Here is a 15,157-nt window from a genome sequence, read left to right as displayed (position 1 = left end):
AAGGGAATCACTGTGCACTGGTGGTGGGAATGTAAAGTGACATGGCCAGTATGGAAAACAGTATGAAAGTTCCTCAAGAAATTAAAAATAGAACTATCCTATGAGCCAGCATTCTACTTCTGGGATATATATCCAGGGGAAATGAAATCATTAATTTGTGTTCCCACACTCACTGCGGCACGGGAGGATAAAAACGACATAAGAGTCCATCTACGGAGAAATGGAGAAAGAAAATGGGATATATGTGTATAATATCATAATAATATAATAATATTCAGCCTTATAAAAAAGGAAATCCTGCCATTTACAACAATGTGGAAAGTAAAATAAGCTAGACAGAGGAAGACAAACACTGCGTGGTATCACTTATATGTGGAATCTGAAAAAAAAGAAAAAAAAGTCAAACTGATGAACACAGAGAGTAGCATGGTGGTAACCAGGAGCTTGGGGGTGGGGGAGGATAGGGAGAGAGTGTAGAAGGGTACAAATTTTCAGTCGTAGGATGAATAAGGTCTGAGACTATTATGTATAACACAGTGAACTATAGTTGATGATCCCACATTATATAATTGAAATTGGCTAAGAGAGTAGAACTTAAGCCTTTACACCAAAAAGAAAAAGGAAATATGTAAGGTAAGGGAGGTGTTAATGAACTCAGTGGTGGGAGTCCTTTCATAATGGATATGCGTATCAAAATGCACGTCGTATGCTTAAATATGTATTATAATTTCATTTGTTGAAGCTGGAAAAATTAAATGCAATTAAAGACACAAATAGCTTAGTAATGAAAAAAATAAATAAATCTAAGACAAGTGTAATACAAGTACAGAGCACTGGAAATTGTTACATCTGCTCCGGTTGCCATAAAGGTCAGCCAATATGGAAGGAGGAGCATTGAAAGAACTACAGAGAAATGGGGCTCAGCTGTGCTCACTTCTAAACTTGGGGCAAAACGTGGCCTGAAGCCATACATACCACTCTGTGGACTAATGAATTTACTTATTTATTTTCTACTTAAATCCATTTGGGTTGGGTTCTATTACTTACATAGGGAGAAAGCCCTGGTAATGGTAAAAGTTTTAAAGTTAAGAATGAGGGGAAAGTTTGAAAAATTTTTCTCTAAACTTCTTAGACATCACTTTTCCATGAGGAATGCAGAGCGTATAGGGGATCTTGGCAAATAGGCGTTTTACCTTACTGGAGTGTTTTTAAATTAAGGAGGTTACCAAAAAAAGAGATTAATGATTTAGGAAAGACTCCAGGAAATCAACAGTAATGGGTTCAGAAGAGCCTAATAGTATTTTCCCTGGGTATCCATCTACGTATAAAAAGGGTCCCACTGAGAAGGAGAGACTCTGCATTTGGGTCTATTTTTTTATATATAAAAGATTTTATTTTTATTTATTTATTTAAGAGAGAAAGCATGAGTCGGGTAGAGGGGAAGGGCAAAGGGAGAAGCAGACTCCCTGCGTAGCAGGGATCCCAACACGGGCCCGGATCCCAAGACCATGAGATTATGACCTAGGCAGAAGGTAGACACTTAGCTGATTGAGCCACCCAGGTGTCCCTTGTGTCTGCTATTTGATTATGACTATATGGATGTCATCTTCATCTTCTGTCAATTTACAAAGTCACCTTTCCATTACCACTGCCAAGTTTACACGTCTGAATTTTCCTTTCTCTTGCCTTTCCCCTGCTGGAAAACAACCAAGCCTCCTAGATATGAGGGCTAAGAGGGTCTCAAATGGTGAACAGACTCACTCACGGCCATAACACCACATGCATCAAATGCCCCATTTAGAGAGAGGGGGGGAAAATAAAGGGAAGAGCATTTTTCTGTAGGGGGAAAATTGCAATCATCAACATTCCTCTGACCTGCTCGGGCAGCTGCCATTTTCTTGTTGCGCAATTTGTTCTCCAAAGCTTGCTATACAATACAAAAAGGAAAAGAACGTGAGCTTTCCTGGTATTTCCTACTACTTGCCGTTAATAAAGATAATATGTTAATGAAATAAATTATATCCTACCTGTTTCATCTTCTTTTTTAGATCCAGATTTGCTGCCTTCTGGCCCTTTGCAGTAGCATTGAGGTAATAGATGGTCAAGCTACATTTTTAAAATAATAAGATTTATGGTTATTTTTTAGTTTGAGTCTTCTTAAATTTACATCCACTAAATCATAGAACACTGGGGCACTGGAATGGACTTTAAGATATGTTCTACTCTAATCTTTTATTGTACAGATGAAAGACTGAAGTACACAGAGAAAAGAAGTACATTTGGGACATGATTACTAGGGGTGACCTGGGAAGATGGGAACCAAGGGGGTCGTCTTCCACAGCCCGGCATTCTGTCTACCATACCCCGCCGTCTAACTGTAGCTTCTTCTTGGAAATGTACTAGTATCAGTTGAAATCATAATTGAAAGTAACACTTCAAGTTGACATTAATCTCCTGAAGCATAGGGAATGTGTAGAATAAAAAAAACTGACTTTCTGCTTTAAATTTCCTCCTTTGGCTTTTATAGCAAAGAATATAACCCTCCTCATCATAGTTCACTAACATGGGCTTTTTTATTTCCACAGGATGTATTGTTTGCATTTCTCCCTTCTTCGAAAAAAAAAAATGTTTTATAAAGGAATATTCCTAACTTGTAGTTGACATTTACATTTCTAGAAAGAGCAAATTCCAGCCAAACATTTGTATAAAAATAAATATGTTCATCTTCATTTAAAGCAAAACAAACAAACAAAATGCAGTTTAAAAAAAAAAAAAAGGTAACTGGCATTGCTCTTTGTTGCAAATAGCTAGATACTAAACACATTTCCTCTACTCCCCAACCATGCCAGATTATATCCTTTATGAGCCATCTGGTGCTAGCAACACAATTATTGATATGGTTTAGCTGGGTTTGTTTATCTCTTATGAGTGATGGGAGTTTGAATGCAATTATGTACATGAAAGCATTTGGTATACTATTTGGCATGAAGTAGGTGCTCAATAAATGTGTGTGTGTTACATGGATGTTTGTAGAAAAGTACCTGGATTTGGAGGATAAACCCAAAGACCTCACAAGTCACTTGTAGTTCTAGAATTCTCTGGTCTCCAAAGGAATGAACCTGGCTACAGAGAAGTAACCTGAAATCTACTCATTTACCCAAAAACCATCCAAGCTGATGTAATATGATCCATTGGGGAAATTCAAAATGCGTATAATGTGTAACATTCTCTAATTAAAGGTAATAAAGAGCCAAGCCAATTGCATGAGCCCCAGGAACTGGAAGATGAGATCTCAGGATTTGAAAAATCAAGTCAGCAATAAACTGAAATTGGGTTTTAAATCAGAACCTCAGAACTATAATCAGCCTTGCAGGACATCTATTTAACCTCATATCCTGCCAGCTTTTCACTACACAATCTGTACCAAGGCTTGGCCAACTGTAGTCTCTGGGGCAGAAATGACTCCCAGCCTGTTCTGCATGGCCTATGAACTAAGAATGGTTTTTACACTTTTCCATGGTTATGTTAAGTACTTACATAATACCCCCAATTTCGTCGTTTGACCCATCCAACCTCATAGATCTAGGATTTGGCCCTTTAAGAAAAAGATGTGCCAACCATGGGAATAGACCATCCCTGCCCAGTGACTTCGATATCTTCTGTATATTCTGTCATTTTCCATTCATCCCAAACTCAGTGTTTGGTGCTTCAAAGACTTAGGGGGGATGAGAGATAAGAAATAGGACATGGGTTTGAACGGACTTATTAGGCAGTTGATTTGGGGGTAGGTCTTCCTTGTCGTATCAATAATGGGATTGATGAGGCCAACCCTTTCAGGTTATAGTGGAAATTAAATGATTAATGTACAGGTAGTGCCTGGAACACAGGCAACGTTAGTTCTTCTTCCACACTCAGACAGCTTGTTAAATCTTCGATCGGTGGTATTAGAACAAGGTTGCTCCTTTGCTTAGAAATAAATCTCTCAGTAAGTTAAGATGATAGTCATAAAATCTGACATTAAGTTTTGTTGGGTTTTATTTTTTTAATATAGGATCTCATTTATACCACTAAATGGCCTTGACTTTTAAAAAACCAGGTGATACTTCACGTGGTCCCAGAAGCCACTGTCCCATGAAAACTTAGAAAAGAAAAATCACTTCAAGGGGCATCTGGTGAAACATGCATCCGGCAGGTCCATTTCTAACACGTGTGCACCAGAGAGTCACTACCAGATTCTGAATGCTACCCCACCATGGAGGTTCTCTAAAAAATAATGTAATCTGCTTTACTGTTGATTTATCCCCCTGGGCTATTAGCTCACCCTCAGAGAAGGGGTCCAACGTAAAGAGGTTGGATTTATTGTCCACCTACTATTACCATTTTGCTATACTATGCTCTTTCTTACCTAAGGAAAATTACTTTAATGATGACACCTGTTGTCTCTGATGTGGCCCATTACCATGAAGATGACTGACCATCACAAAGATGATGCTAACAACTTGGCCCAGAACCCAATTCATGTACTTCAAATAATTGTTTTCAGAAGATTTCCTAGTTTTACCTTTTTCAAAAACAAACCCCACCCTTTCCATCAGCTTTGTTTTTAAAGTGTTTCTGAGGGTGGTTTCCTCCTTGCCTCCCTTGAGAGAGAGAACGCAATGGTGGTTTCAGACTTTCTATTTGAGAGGGCTTCAGGGGTTGAAAGGAAGGTCTAGCGCATTTTTTTTAAAAGCTCTTTGACAGTAAGCATATATTTTACCTTGGGATGTAATTTTATCTCTGTGGTGGTCAAGAGAAGCCAATGCAAGTTACATGGAGACAAAAACCCCCTCCCAAGGATACCCTTTGGATATCACCTCTGACTTCTGAAGGGATAGACTAGGTGACCTTTCCAAGACCCTTCTGACTCTCTGATTGTATTTTTGTGGACACACACTTACTGATGGCCTTTCAGGAACAAGGACATGGTACCTAAAATATAGCCTATAGGGTCCCCAGAGGGAATACTAAATCAGAGGCTCATCATTTCTATCTGTTCCCAGCCATCTGCTTTATGGAACAAGAGGTGGGGGCCCGGAGACAGGGGGAAGCTCAATGTGCTGATTAGATCTAGCATTTAGCATTTATGTTTCCCTTGCTTTCGCTGTTTACTGATAATTATTTTGGTTACTTGGGAACAAATCTTATAATCCTAGGCAGGCAAAGACAGATGCAGATGGCTATGAATTACATCCAATAGGATTAGAAAATGGCTCATGAATTTCAGCCTCTCACCACCATGTAATTCAGCCCTGAATTTGGGGAGATTACAGCACAACCCTTAGAGAGCGTGGGAAAGCTTTAAAAAAAAAAAAAAGAAAGAAAGAAAAAAAAAGCTGAAATTTACAAGGAGCCATTCTTCATTACAAAGACCCTGTCTATGAGTGGAGAAGCACATACACCATAACCAAAATGATAGCGATGACCAATCCGGGATTAGAAAGCTGCCTCAAGATCTTCGCCATCCAGCTTGGGAAATCATGCTCCAATGTTTCCCCAATGACTTCGAACATTCTATTTTTGCCACTGGGGAAAAAAAGAGGGGCAGGGGAGAGAAGTTTATTTACAACCTAGGTAAAAACCACGAAGACAGCAAACAAAACTAGAAATCGTTCTCAAACACCACCTCAGGGCTCTTTCAGGTTGGGAACCTAATGTTTGGCCCCAGCTCCGGGCACTCTGACCTCTTATTGTCAACATGTGGGTGAGGGAGGAGACATGGTATCCCAACAGAAACACACAGTTGAGCAATTAGGAATTTAACCACAGCATTAGGAGAAGGTTTTTTAAAGCTGTATTTCTAAGATTTTGATTGAAATATATTTTATAAATAGCTCATAGCTCTACCCCTCAGCCAGCTGTCCTTGTTGGGGAACACTCCCTTTGGGCTGAATAAATAGTGCACTCGAATTGTTTAATTAGCCTTGGAAATGAACATAAAGAAGAGCTTAATGGAATAAAGTTCACAAATAATCCAATATCTCTCCCATGCAATAGCTGCTATAACATTTTCCACAGACTGCTTTTGTGGGAGTTATTAATAGGTAGCCACACTGAATGATGAGCCCTTTCTCGCTCTGCCATTTCTTGCGGACAGGCCCTAATGACTGCTGGCTCAGTCCCACTGCAAGGAACAGAAAATGCGAAAAGGAGGAAAATAAGCCTGAAAAGCAGAAATCCTTAATGGGTTTGTTCTCAGCCCATTAAGGTAAGAATCAAACTTTGTAAGCTAGAAAAATGAGAGCAGGAAGTCTGTCTTATCTTCGGGCATAATATTCAGAATTATAAAGTAATGCCCATCATGTCAAGCTATTTTTTCTGTGTGTGCATATTGATTTGACTGTGAAAGCTGTAATTCTCAGAAAAGAAGATTAGGTTATTTATCGCCAAGTGGTATGTATCTTCAGAATAAAGGTTGGTATAACACTTCATATTCTGGTTTTGCTTTTGTTTTTTGATCTTTATACATTCTCACCTACTAGACAGACATGAACTACAAGTTCCAGATGATTTTTTTTTTTCTCATGGTCTAACTAATAACAGCTTTCGAAAGACTGAGAATAACCCCAAGTATCTAGTCAAGAGTTAGTTACTGAACTGCCGAGGTGTAAGTTTCGCTTCACAAATTACAAATCTGCACCCAGCAAGACCTGTCTGTATTAAGGAGGAATGTAGCTTGCAGACCATTCAAGATGATATCAGTTTATTCCACTAAGATTTCTTTGTCCTCATCCATTCGAACTGGTCATGCTTTTCTCCTAGACATGGGGGATACAGCTCGAGTGGATGACAGGCAAGGACGAGGGAAGGTAAGACCATCCACTCTCCCTTCTCCAACTTCTTGGGCTGAGGCTGATGACTGTGGTTAGAATGGGGGGACCGGAATTTTACAAAATGTTCTCTACCCACAAAGGTCTTCACTGCATCCAGACTGTCCCAAATTCAAAGTCATTAGCATCTCTGGGGATTTTCCCCTTTCGAGGTCTGGCATCTTAATGGGAGTCCAGATCTCTTACTTCTATACAAACTAAAGAAGCAACTACTGATCCCTAAAAATCCTTTTTTTTTTTTTCTGACAGTTTAGCCAAAGTGTGCCACATCCCAACATCCCCAGAAGTCCTTTTCAGTCGGCTGTGACTCTATGGTCAGATGAAATGACACTGCACGTAAGGTCCTATGGGCATGGATAGCTCCACCAGCCTGTATTAGAATGTCTATGAGCAGACCTGTCTTGCCAGTGGGCCGAGAGCTTCCAGAACCAGAATCAGCGTCCTGTTTACTCCTACATTTCCTCTAATGCTTAATGCATAAGCAGTCGTTATTCTATCATTCCTTCAGATTACTGGCCAACACTCTACTGTGTTTAGACTCATAGAGTTGAAAATATTCTATCCCCAACCTCAAGAAGCCAGCAACACTATTAAAACACACACACACACATAAAATATAATAGCAAATAAATAATAAAATAGCAGCACCACAATGTAAAACAGAAGTAAATATAAATATAAAAGTGTCACGATACAATATAAATCTGCACTTACTGTACGATCTCAGTTATTTTTAAAAGCTGCATAAAATAAAAACCAGAACACAACATGCCGAAATGTTAAGAGTTGTTATTTCAGTTGGTAATCTTTGGGGTTATGAGAACTGTTTATTTTCGTGTAGAAATGTTTCTATAGTTTCCAGGTTTTCTAGGATGAACACACAATACCTTGGCAGTAAGATGAAAATGCATACAAACATGATTACGGTGATACTGACATGGAGAGAATGGAGAGCCTAGAGAATTAGAAATTGTTCAGAATTATTAGCCTGGGGTTGGGGGAGAAACATCATGTCAGCCAATAGGGTAGAGCAATTAGAGAATTTTTTTCTTAATTGGGATTGCTGAACTGTTTAAGGTAAATCCAGTTAACAGTCTATTGGAACAATTTTCTGGAAAATTCACACTCCTTAATCAGCTCTCAGGAAACCACAACAAGCTAGAACACCTCATCAAATTGCTTTACAGAAAGGGTCTTCTTCCAAGGAATAGAGCCACCTTACCTGAGGAAAACATACCTGTATCTGGGAGGGATTAGCCATCACTGTGTCCCTTGTGGGGCCACCCATTAACCTACCTCAAATGCATGTTTGCTGCCCACCCAGCTGCCACATAGGGTTAGACTAGACAGGCTGAGCAAACCACCCCAAACTCAGGATCCCTAGGATGGCCAAGCCGTGAGGCTCCTATTAATGCATGTTTTCTCACCTCATTCCTAGTTTCTGGGCAGAGCAAGCCTTTTAAACATTTAAGTCCAAACAAAGAAACAAAGCATACTTTTTTTTGCTCCTAAATGAGGACACTGACATGAGAAATAGACTATTTAAGTAAGATAGAAATACTCCTTTCCTGACATGCTACTGAAAATATGTAAAATTTTCTTGATCTCAGAATCTTGATACATAGGCAGAAATTTTGCCTAAGTTTGCCAATTGGAAAACACTTGATCAAAATCAGAGAGTACACCTTAGATACGATCTCATCTTTTTTTCATTAAGTTCATAGTAACTGTGTGTGATATAAAGAGAGGCAGAGGAGTTAGGCTCAAAAGGCTAAAACTGTGTGGTCATGGTACAGGTCTAGCTCAATGGTTATCTTTCACAGGAAAGTACTTGTGCCATCCATGTGGACCTCGTGGGGTTTCCCTTCGTTTGATAGATTTTTCTGAGAAAGATCGACTTGCCACTAGAAAGTGAAAAGCACATCTAAAACTCCACGTGGATATTCACTTGCATGGGTAATTTGCAAGTAACTTAAGTCTTTGAATGGCTTATCTGGTGAACTTTATACCCAGAGATTCATTAGACATTTATTAAGACCAAGCTCTTCTTCAAGACTGCAATTTCATATTTAGTCTCCAGATGTCACTGTCTGCACTATTTATTTCATCCCGGGGGGGGGGGGGCGGAACTGATCAGGATTTGTCAACATCAGCTTCCTAAGTATGACAGAACTCCAGTAGTTTCTGCCCTATCAGCTGGCTTAACATTTTCCTTTTTTTTTTTTTTTTCTTCAGTAAAGCAGTAACTCCTCAAACTACTGTTAGAGTGAAAATGCCTTTATACTTAAGTCTGTGAGCAATGAAATTTTGACTTTAATAACTTGGCATCTGACAGCAAGATGGGCTCATGCTTGTCACCCACGTGGCTTATCACGTTCACGTTTCTTTCACATGGGAAGGAGAAAGAAATCAAATGCATGCTGACCAGTGACTCAACTGGCAGAGATTCTTTGGGGGGACTTGTGGTAGGTTCATTTCATTTCTTTTTTTTTAAGAGAGAGGGCAGAGGAGAGGAGGGAGAGAAAGAATCTTAAGCAGGTTCTACGCCCAGTGTGGAGCCTGGTGAGTGCAGAGCTCAATCTTACCACCCTAAGATCACCTGAGCCAAATTCAAGAGTCAGATGCTTAACCAACTGAGCCACCCGGCGGAGGTGGGGGGGTCCATGGTAGATTCATTTCTTTCTTTCTTTCTTTCCTTTTTTTTTTTGGTAGGTTCATTTCTAAGGCCCTATTTAGGGAATGAAATCTCAGTTCCTCAGATCCCAGGGGCTTTGTTTCCTTGAAAAGTGTCACAGACAGAATTGGTCATAGAGAACTGGAGAAAAAGTCCATTTCAGTTTGGATCAGAGAGACTGACTGACTTTTCATTACTGATGTGAACGATTTATCCTTGTTATTTTGAGAGATTATACGTGCTGCACATTATCCTCAATGTTTTACTGGCATGTAGCATTATGGATTATAAAATGTAGGACCCACTTTTTATTCATAATTATCTAATAATGATCCCATTTCTACATAGCTTGTGCAATAATCTACTTTTAATTAATTATATCCTATTGGGGATGACCTTGCGATAACTTCTGAATTTTGGACATGTTGGCCTAGCATCAGGAAAATTTTCACATCCCCACCAGCATAATCATCAAACCTTGCTCTTTGCTACCCTCTTATGGCTCTGATTTATTGTCCGTATTTTACCCAGGTAAAGCCCGGGTACACACAAATCATCTTCCCTTTTACGATTCCCAAGTAGGAAAAATCGAGGGACTTGCCGAAGAATCTCCATGTTACCTCATGAGCCTGACTGCCCAAAGAATCACATTTCTACAGACCAAAATGCCGCTGTTGGCGGGGTGGGGGGTGGGGCAGGGGGAAACAAAACTCATCGGAGAGACTATTCCTAGTTTCACGCCTGGAAGAAAACAGCATTTTCAAAGGCCAGAACCTGAAGGGGCCACAGTCAAAAGATGGCGGCAGCGACACGATCATGTACAGGACGGGCATGGTGGACAGGAAGAGGATGAGCAGCAGCATGCCCAGGTAGAAGTTATTCGATCTGGAAGCTTTGAAGACCCTGGCCTCAGGGACGTTGCAACACATCACGGCCCAGCACTGGAAGTACATGGATGTGTGGAGTCGAAGGATATTGATGCCTGGGAGGCTGGGGGCGAAGAAGGAGCCCATCCTGGAAAGACAAACGTGCCTCTGCTCAGTCCCAGTCTTCTCTTCGTTGGTAACAGAGTCACACAGCACCTGCTCACGTCACATCATGTGTAAACGTAGCGCAGCGTCCGACCCACAAACCCGTTTTTATAAATAAACCTGACTGGTCAATTTCCATCTTCTGTGCACATTTTACCATCTCTCCATTATCCAGGAAATGCCTATGGGATTGTCACATGGCAATTATGCCGTTCACTAACGATATCTGTTCTTATTAATAAACTTAAACTACACCAGAGAAAACAATGTATCACATGTATTTTTTTATTTTTATTTTTTTTAAAGATTTTATTTGACAGAGATCACAAGTAGGCAAAGAGGCAGGCAGAGAGAGAGGTAAGCAGGCTCCCTGCTGCACAGAGAGACCAATGTGGGGGTCAATCCCAAGACCCTGAGATCATGACCTGAGCTGAAGGTGGAGACTTTAACCCACTGAGCCACCCAGGTGCCCCCGTATCACATGTATTAAATTCTCTCTTCTACTTCTCAGATTTCCTCTAATACTCAAATCATTGATTAATAAATTCAGAAATGTAACTTCTCTTTAATATAACTGCCCCTGAAAGCACTCATTCTATTCAAATAAACTGTACATCTAGATTATTTTTCTTATAGCTAATTAATTTTTGCTTAATGGAAGAGAAAAAATTCAAATAAATTTATCTTTTTCTGATGCTATCCTCTATTAGCTCTGTAGCTATTATGGTGTTTTAGAGCTAATGTATTTATGCCCAATAATAGACAGTGTTTTCTTAATAGTGTATAGGAATCTTTATGTGTTTGAGATGAAAATTCAACACATTCATTTAATTTAATCTGTTTACTTTCTTACTTCAGGAAGAATTTTTGTCCTAGAAATTCACTGCTTTGTGCATCTGATTTTTAGAAACTATCTTTAAATGCCACTTTTAAATAGGAAGCATTCAAGTGAGGTCACTTTTACTTGCTGGTTCAGTTGGTGATTTCAACAAAATAAATTTGAATTTTCTTTGATGAGAAAATCTATTAGCATCATAAAACCATATTAATAGCAAAGCATTGGTCCAAAACCAAAAAGAGGATAGATGTGCACTTATTTTAGAAGAATAAGCAGAGTCCTGTCTTTCAAACTGTCCCAGCTGTAATAAAGCCTTAGGCACTTCTAGTTAGGCTCAGCATTTTATATTTCCTGGATATGTAGAGTAGCTGCTTTAACTAATCCATTGCAAATTTGGTATAAATATGGGGGGGGATGGGTAGGGGACAAGGGGTGAGTTAGATGAAGAAATTGTTTTCTGCTATTTCTGTAGATGAAATGATTCAAACTAGCATTAAACGATTTCATTAAAAATTTGAATCTTGCTGAAAATTAGATCGTATCGTTGGTAGGATTTCATACAACAGATCTGAATGATAGTTTAACATACTGAATGGATGGGGTGCCTGGGTGACTCAGTGGGTTAAGCCTCTTGCCTTCAGCTCATGATCTCAGGGTCCTGGGATTGAGCCCCGCATCAGGCTCTCTGCTCAGCGGGGAGCCTGCTTCCCCCCCCACCCTGCCCCGCCTGCCTCTCTGCCTACTTGTGATCTCTGTCAAATAAATAAATAAAATCTTTAAAAAACAAACAAACAAACAAAAACATACTGGATGGACCAGAGACTCTAAAGGAAGCTAAATGATTTTTTTTCTTTTAATGGTACAAACTTCAGATGCTGATCTAGCCATGCAGGTTCATCAGCTATAATATGTGTACCACTGTGATCCGGGGAGTCGACAGTAGGGGAGGCTGTGCGTATCGGGAGGTGGGGATGTATGGGAACGCTCTGTACTCTCCACTCGGTTTGTCTGTGAACCAACACTGTTCTAAAATAGAAAATTTATGAATTAAAAAAAGGTAAGAAGATAGACTTTGGAACAGCACAGGGTATCTTTATTATAGGAGAGCAAGAGGATCCTCAAGCTTCAAGAATGGGACCAGAATTACACAGTGCTCCACTGTATCTTCAAATGCCAGTATTAGTGACGTGAGATGCTCGTGAATCATTATACTTGCTCCCTTCTAAAAGGCAGGCTTGGCCATGGGATTTGTTTTGGCCAATGAAATGGTAATTATAATGAGGCGTCTCACTACTAGAGACACTAAAAGCCCTGTGTGGATTCTGTTCTCATCTCTCTGCTCTCCTGACCAGTGATTCCAGATGGACCCGATTTTGCCAGTCTAGGAATCCACAGTGAAAGTAACTTGCAAGGGCAGAGCCCTCTACCAACCCACACTGGGCATGTAGAGAAAACAGGAAGTAAACGCTTCCTTTTGGAAGCCACTGAGATTTGGGGTTCTGCTGAACTGCTGCATAAGCTAATTTATCCTCAGACACAATTCTATACATCGTTTAAGATGCAAACTTACCTAAAGCCACATCTATTTGTACCTCTATGTGTACCTGCTTCCTTCACCTGGACACATGCACACGCACACACCTGTATACGTGCATCTACAAATAAAGTTCAGATTTTCAAAATAAATATTGAAGAAATGGCTCAAGAACCATAAACTAGAAAAATAGCACACTGATACCTGCACCCTCCTGCCCATCCTGTCTTTGACTCACTAATCAGCTTGGCTCGCTAAGCCCCTTCCCCAGACTTGAGCCCATCATCTGTTAGTTAAAGATCCCTGGAATACCTCAGCTTTATAAAATGCTTTTCTTCCAAGAAGATCAAAGCAAATGAAAGCTTCTTTCACTGAGCTCTCCTTATTACTCCGGTGACACGGTACACGTCAGGTAAATTATTCACATTTGATCAACCAAGAAAATGAGGTAGTAGACGGTGACAACACTAGTGAAAGAGTACACAGAGAGACAGTGTTGGAGCAATGTCCAAACCCATCTTCCCTTGTACCGTGTTCTCTGCTGCCTTGACACCCTCCTACGAGGGAGAAAGGATATGTGTTCATCATTTTAAAATAGGATTGCAAAAACCTATGCTGTCCATTTTTAAATTAAGTGTGTCATATGAAGGTTCACTGGTCATTTGAGCCCATTTCATGACAAAAAGGATTTTACCTATAAAGTTTCACTTTGATAGCATCAGTGTAAATAACCTCCATTAATTAGAAACCCACAAAGCAACAGCTCAATGTCTCCAGTCACAAACCAAGGGAATTGAGTGTTTCTGTATGGCCAAACTCAAGTATGGGTTCCTCATGCCGTGTAGAATAGTAGCTTGCCAGGCGTGAGTCCCCTGGTGCAGGGGACCCTACGGCACTTAGAACACACTGTCCACACTTCGCCCACCTCACCACATCCCCATGCTTCACTAGCTTCCTGGGAGATGAGAAAAGACCATCTGTACCAAGGGTGGACCCAAAGGTCCAAATCATAGTTCTTTTGCTTCTGAAACTCTGATAAGTGTATGATGATCTCTGTACACTCAAAAAAACACCAACACTTTCTAATGTCTTCTTCAGACTAACAAGAAGCAAGACTTGACCAATACCTAAAGGATGAATACATAGAAAGGGATAGTGTGGTGATAGTGGAGAGATTTCAATAATGGGTCCACCCATGAGAAAATGGGGGAGGGTCTTATATTTAAGAATCTCGACATGAACAATAGTGGACCACAGAGCTACAAAATTGTAAGTGAAACTCCTCCGGACAGCTATCACAACAGCTTTTCTGATCATGAAAATAAATTGCGAGGCCAATCTGTTGTCTTAGCGAGAGAAACAGACATGCAGCAGATGTGTCTACACAAATGGCACCTGCCAGGTCTGAGGGATTTGTGGCACTCTGTAAAAGCCAGGGAGTTTTAAAACTGATCCAAGGTGACGGTTTCTCATTGTTCCAGGTGTCATGTTAGCCATTTTTCTGCTGTAACTGCATAATCCCCTCCAGAAAAGGAAAGATGCAGAACTTACAGAAGCTGCTCCCTTTACGCTCTCTGCCAGTGGGCCTAGTTTGGGCCACCTTGACTTTCCTCCCTGCTTGGAGAATGGAAGATGCATTTCACTCTTTAGCTCTGGACACATGAGCCAAAACTTGCAAAATTTAGGAAGTAAGAGGATGGGAATTAAATTTTTAAACATACCTGATAATGGAGAAGATCATCTTTTTATAGCCTTCCCTTCATATGTATTGGCCTAGGGAGGCACAGGAACTTCCCATGGCAGGACAATGGGGCCCTTGGCTAGTCTTAATATTACTGAAGCAAGATAATTTTAACATTTGCAGAGAGGTCCAGTCTTGCAACGGTTTAATGATTCAATCCAGCTATGACTGAAGGATTTCAGTAATATATGAAGCTTGTGCAAAACTTGTATAGTTATTGGTCCTTGTACATGGGACAATGGTGTGGTCAATGGCACACTGTGATATTAAACGTGTAAGTAGGATTAAAGAAGCTCAAGTGTAACTATCTGTGGGTTGGGTGCTCTTAGTTAAGAGTGACAGATTTCCAAGACCACATGGTCCCCAGATGAGTCACATACTGTGATTCAATTTTTAAACTCCAAAACAATTCTACTGTATCCGCTCATCTTAACCTGTCAAGGCTGACAGTGAGAATGCTTTCATTTAAT

The 15,157-nt window shown here is 40.2% G+C and overlaps 1 protein-coding gene across 3 annotated transcripts in view; it reads right to left on the bottom strand.

Moving 5' to 3' along the window:
• TMC1 (transmembrane channel like 1) overlaps nt 1-15,157 on the bottom strand; it is a 387,473-nt gene that overhangs the window by 3,528 nt on the left and 368,788 nt on the right. For 2 of the 3 annotated variants that reach the window (XM_082696595.1, XM_082696593.1), the window contains 4 exons: nt 10,318-10,557; nt 5,440-5,565; nt 2,028-2,106; nt 1,876-1,927 (listed from right to left, as the gene is read on the bottom strand). In XM_082696595.1, coding sequence (XP_082552721.1) covers nt 1,876-1,927; nt 2,028-2,106; nt 5,440-5,565; nt 10,318-10,557 — 497 coding nt within the window. The remainder of the gene's footprint in view (nt 1-1,875; nt 1,928-2,027; nt 2,107-5,439; nt 5,566-10,317; nt 10,558-15,157) is intronic. The other variant, XM_082696594.1, reaches the window with a different exon arrangement.

The sequence above is a fragment of the Mustela nivalis genome (assembly GCF_964662115.1).
Source record: "Mustela nivalis genome assembly, chromosome: 13".
In the NCBI taxonomy this organism is placed as follows: domain Eukaryota; kingdom Metazoa; phylum Chordata; class Mammalia; order Carnivora; family Mustelidae; genus Mustela; species Mustela nivalis.
This window is presented reverse-complemented; position numbering and strand designations above follow the sequence as displayed.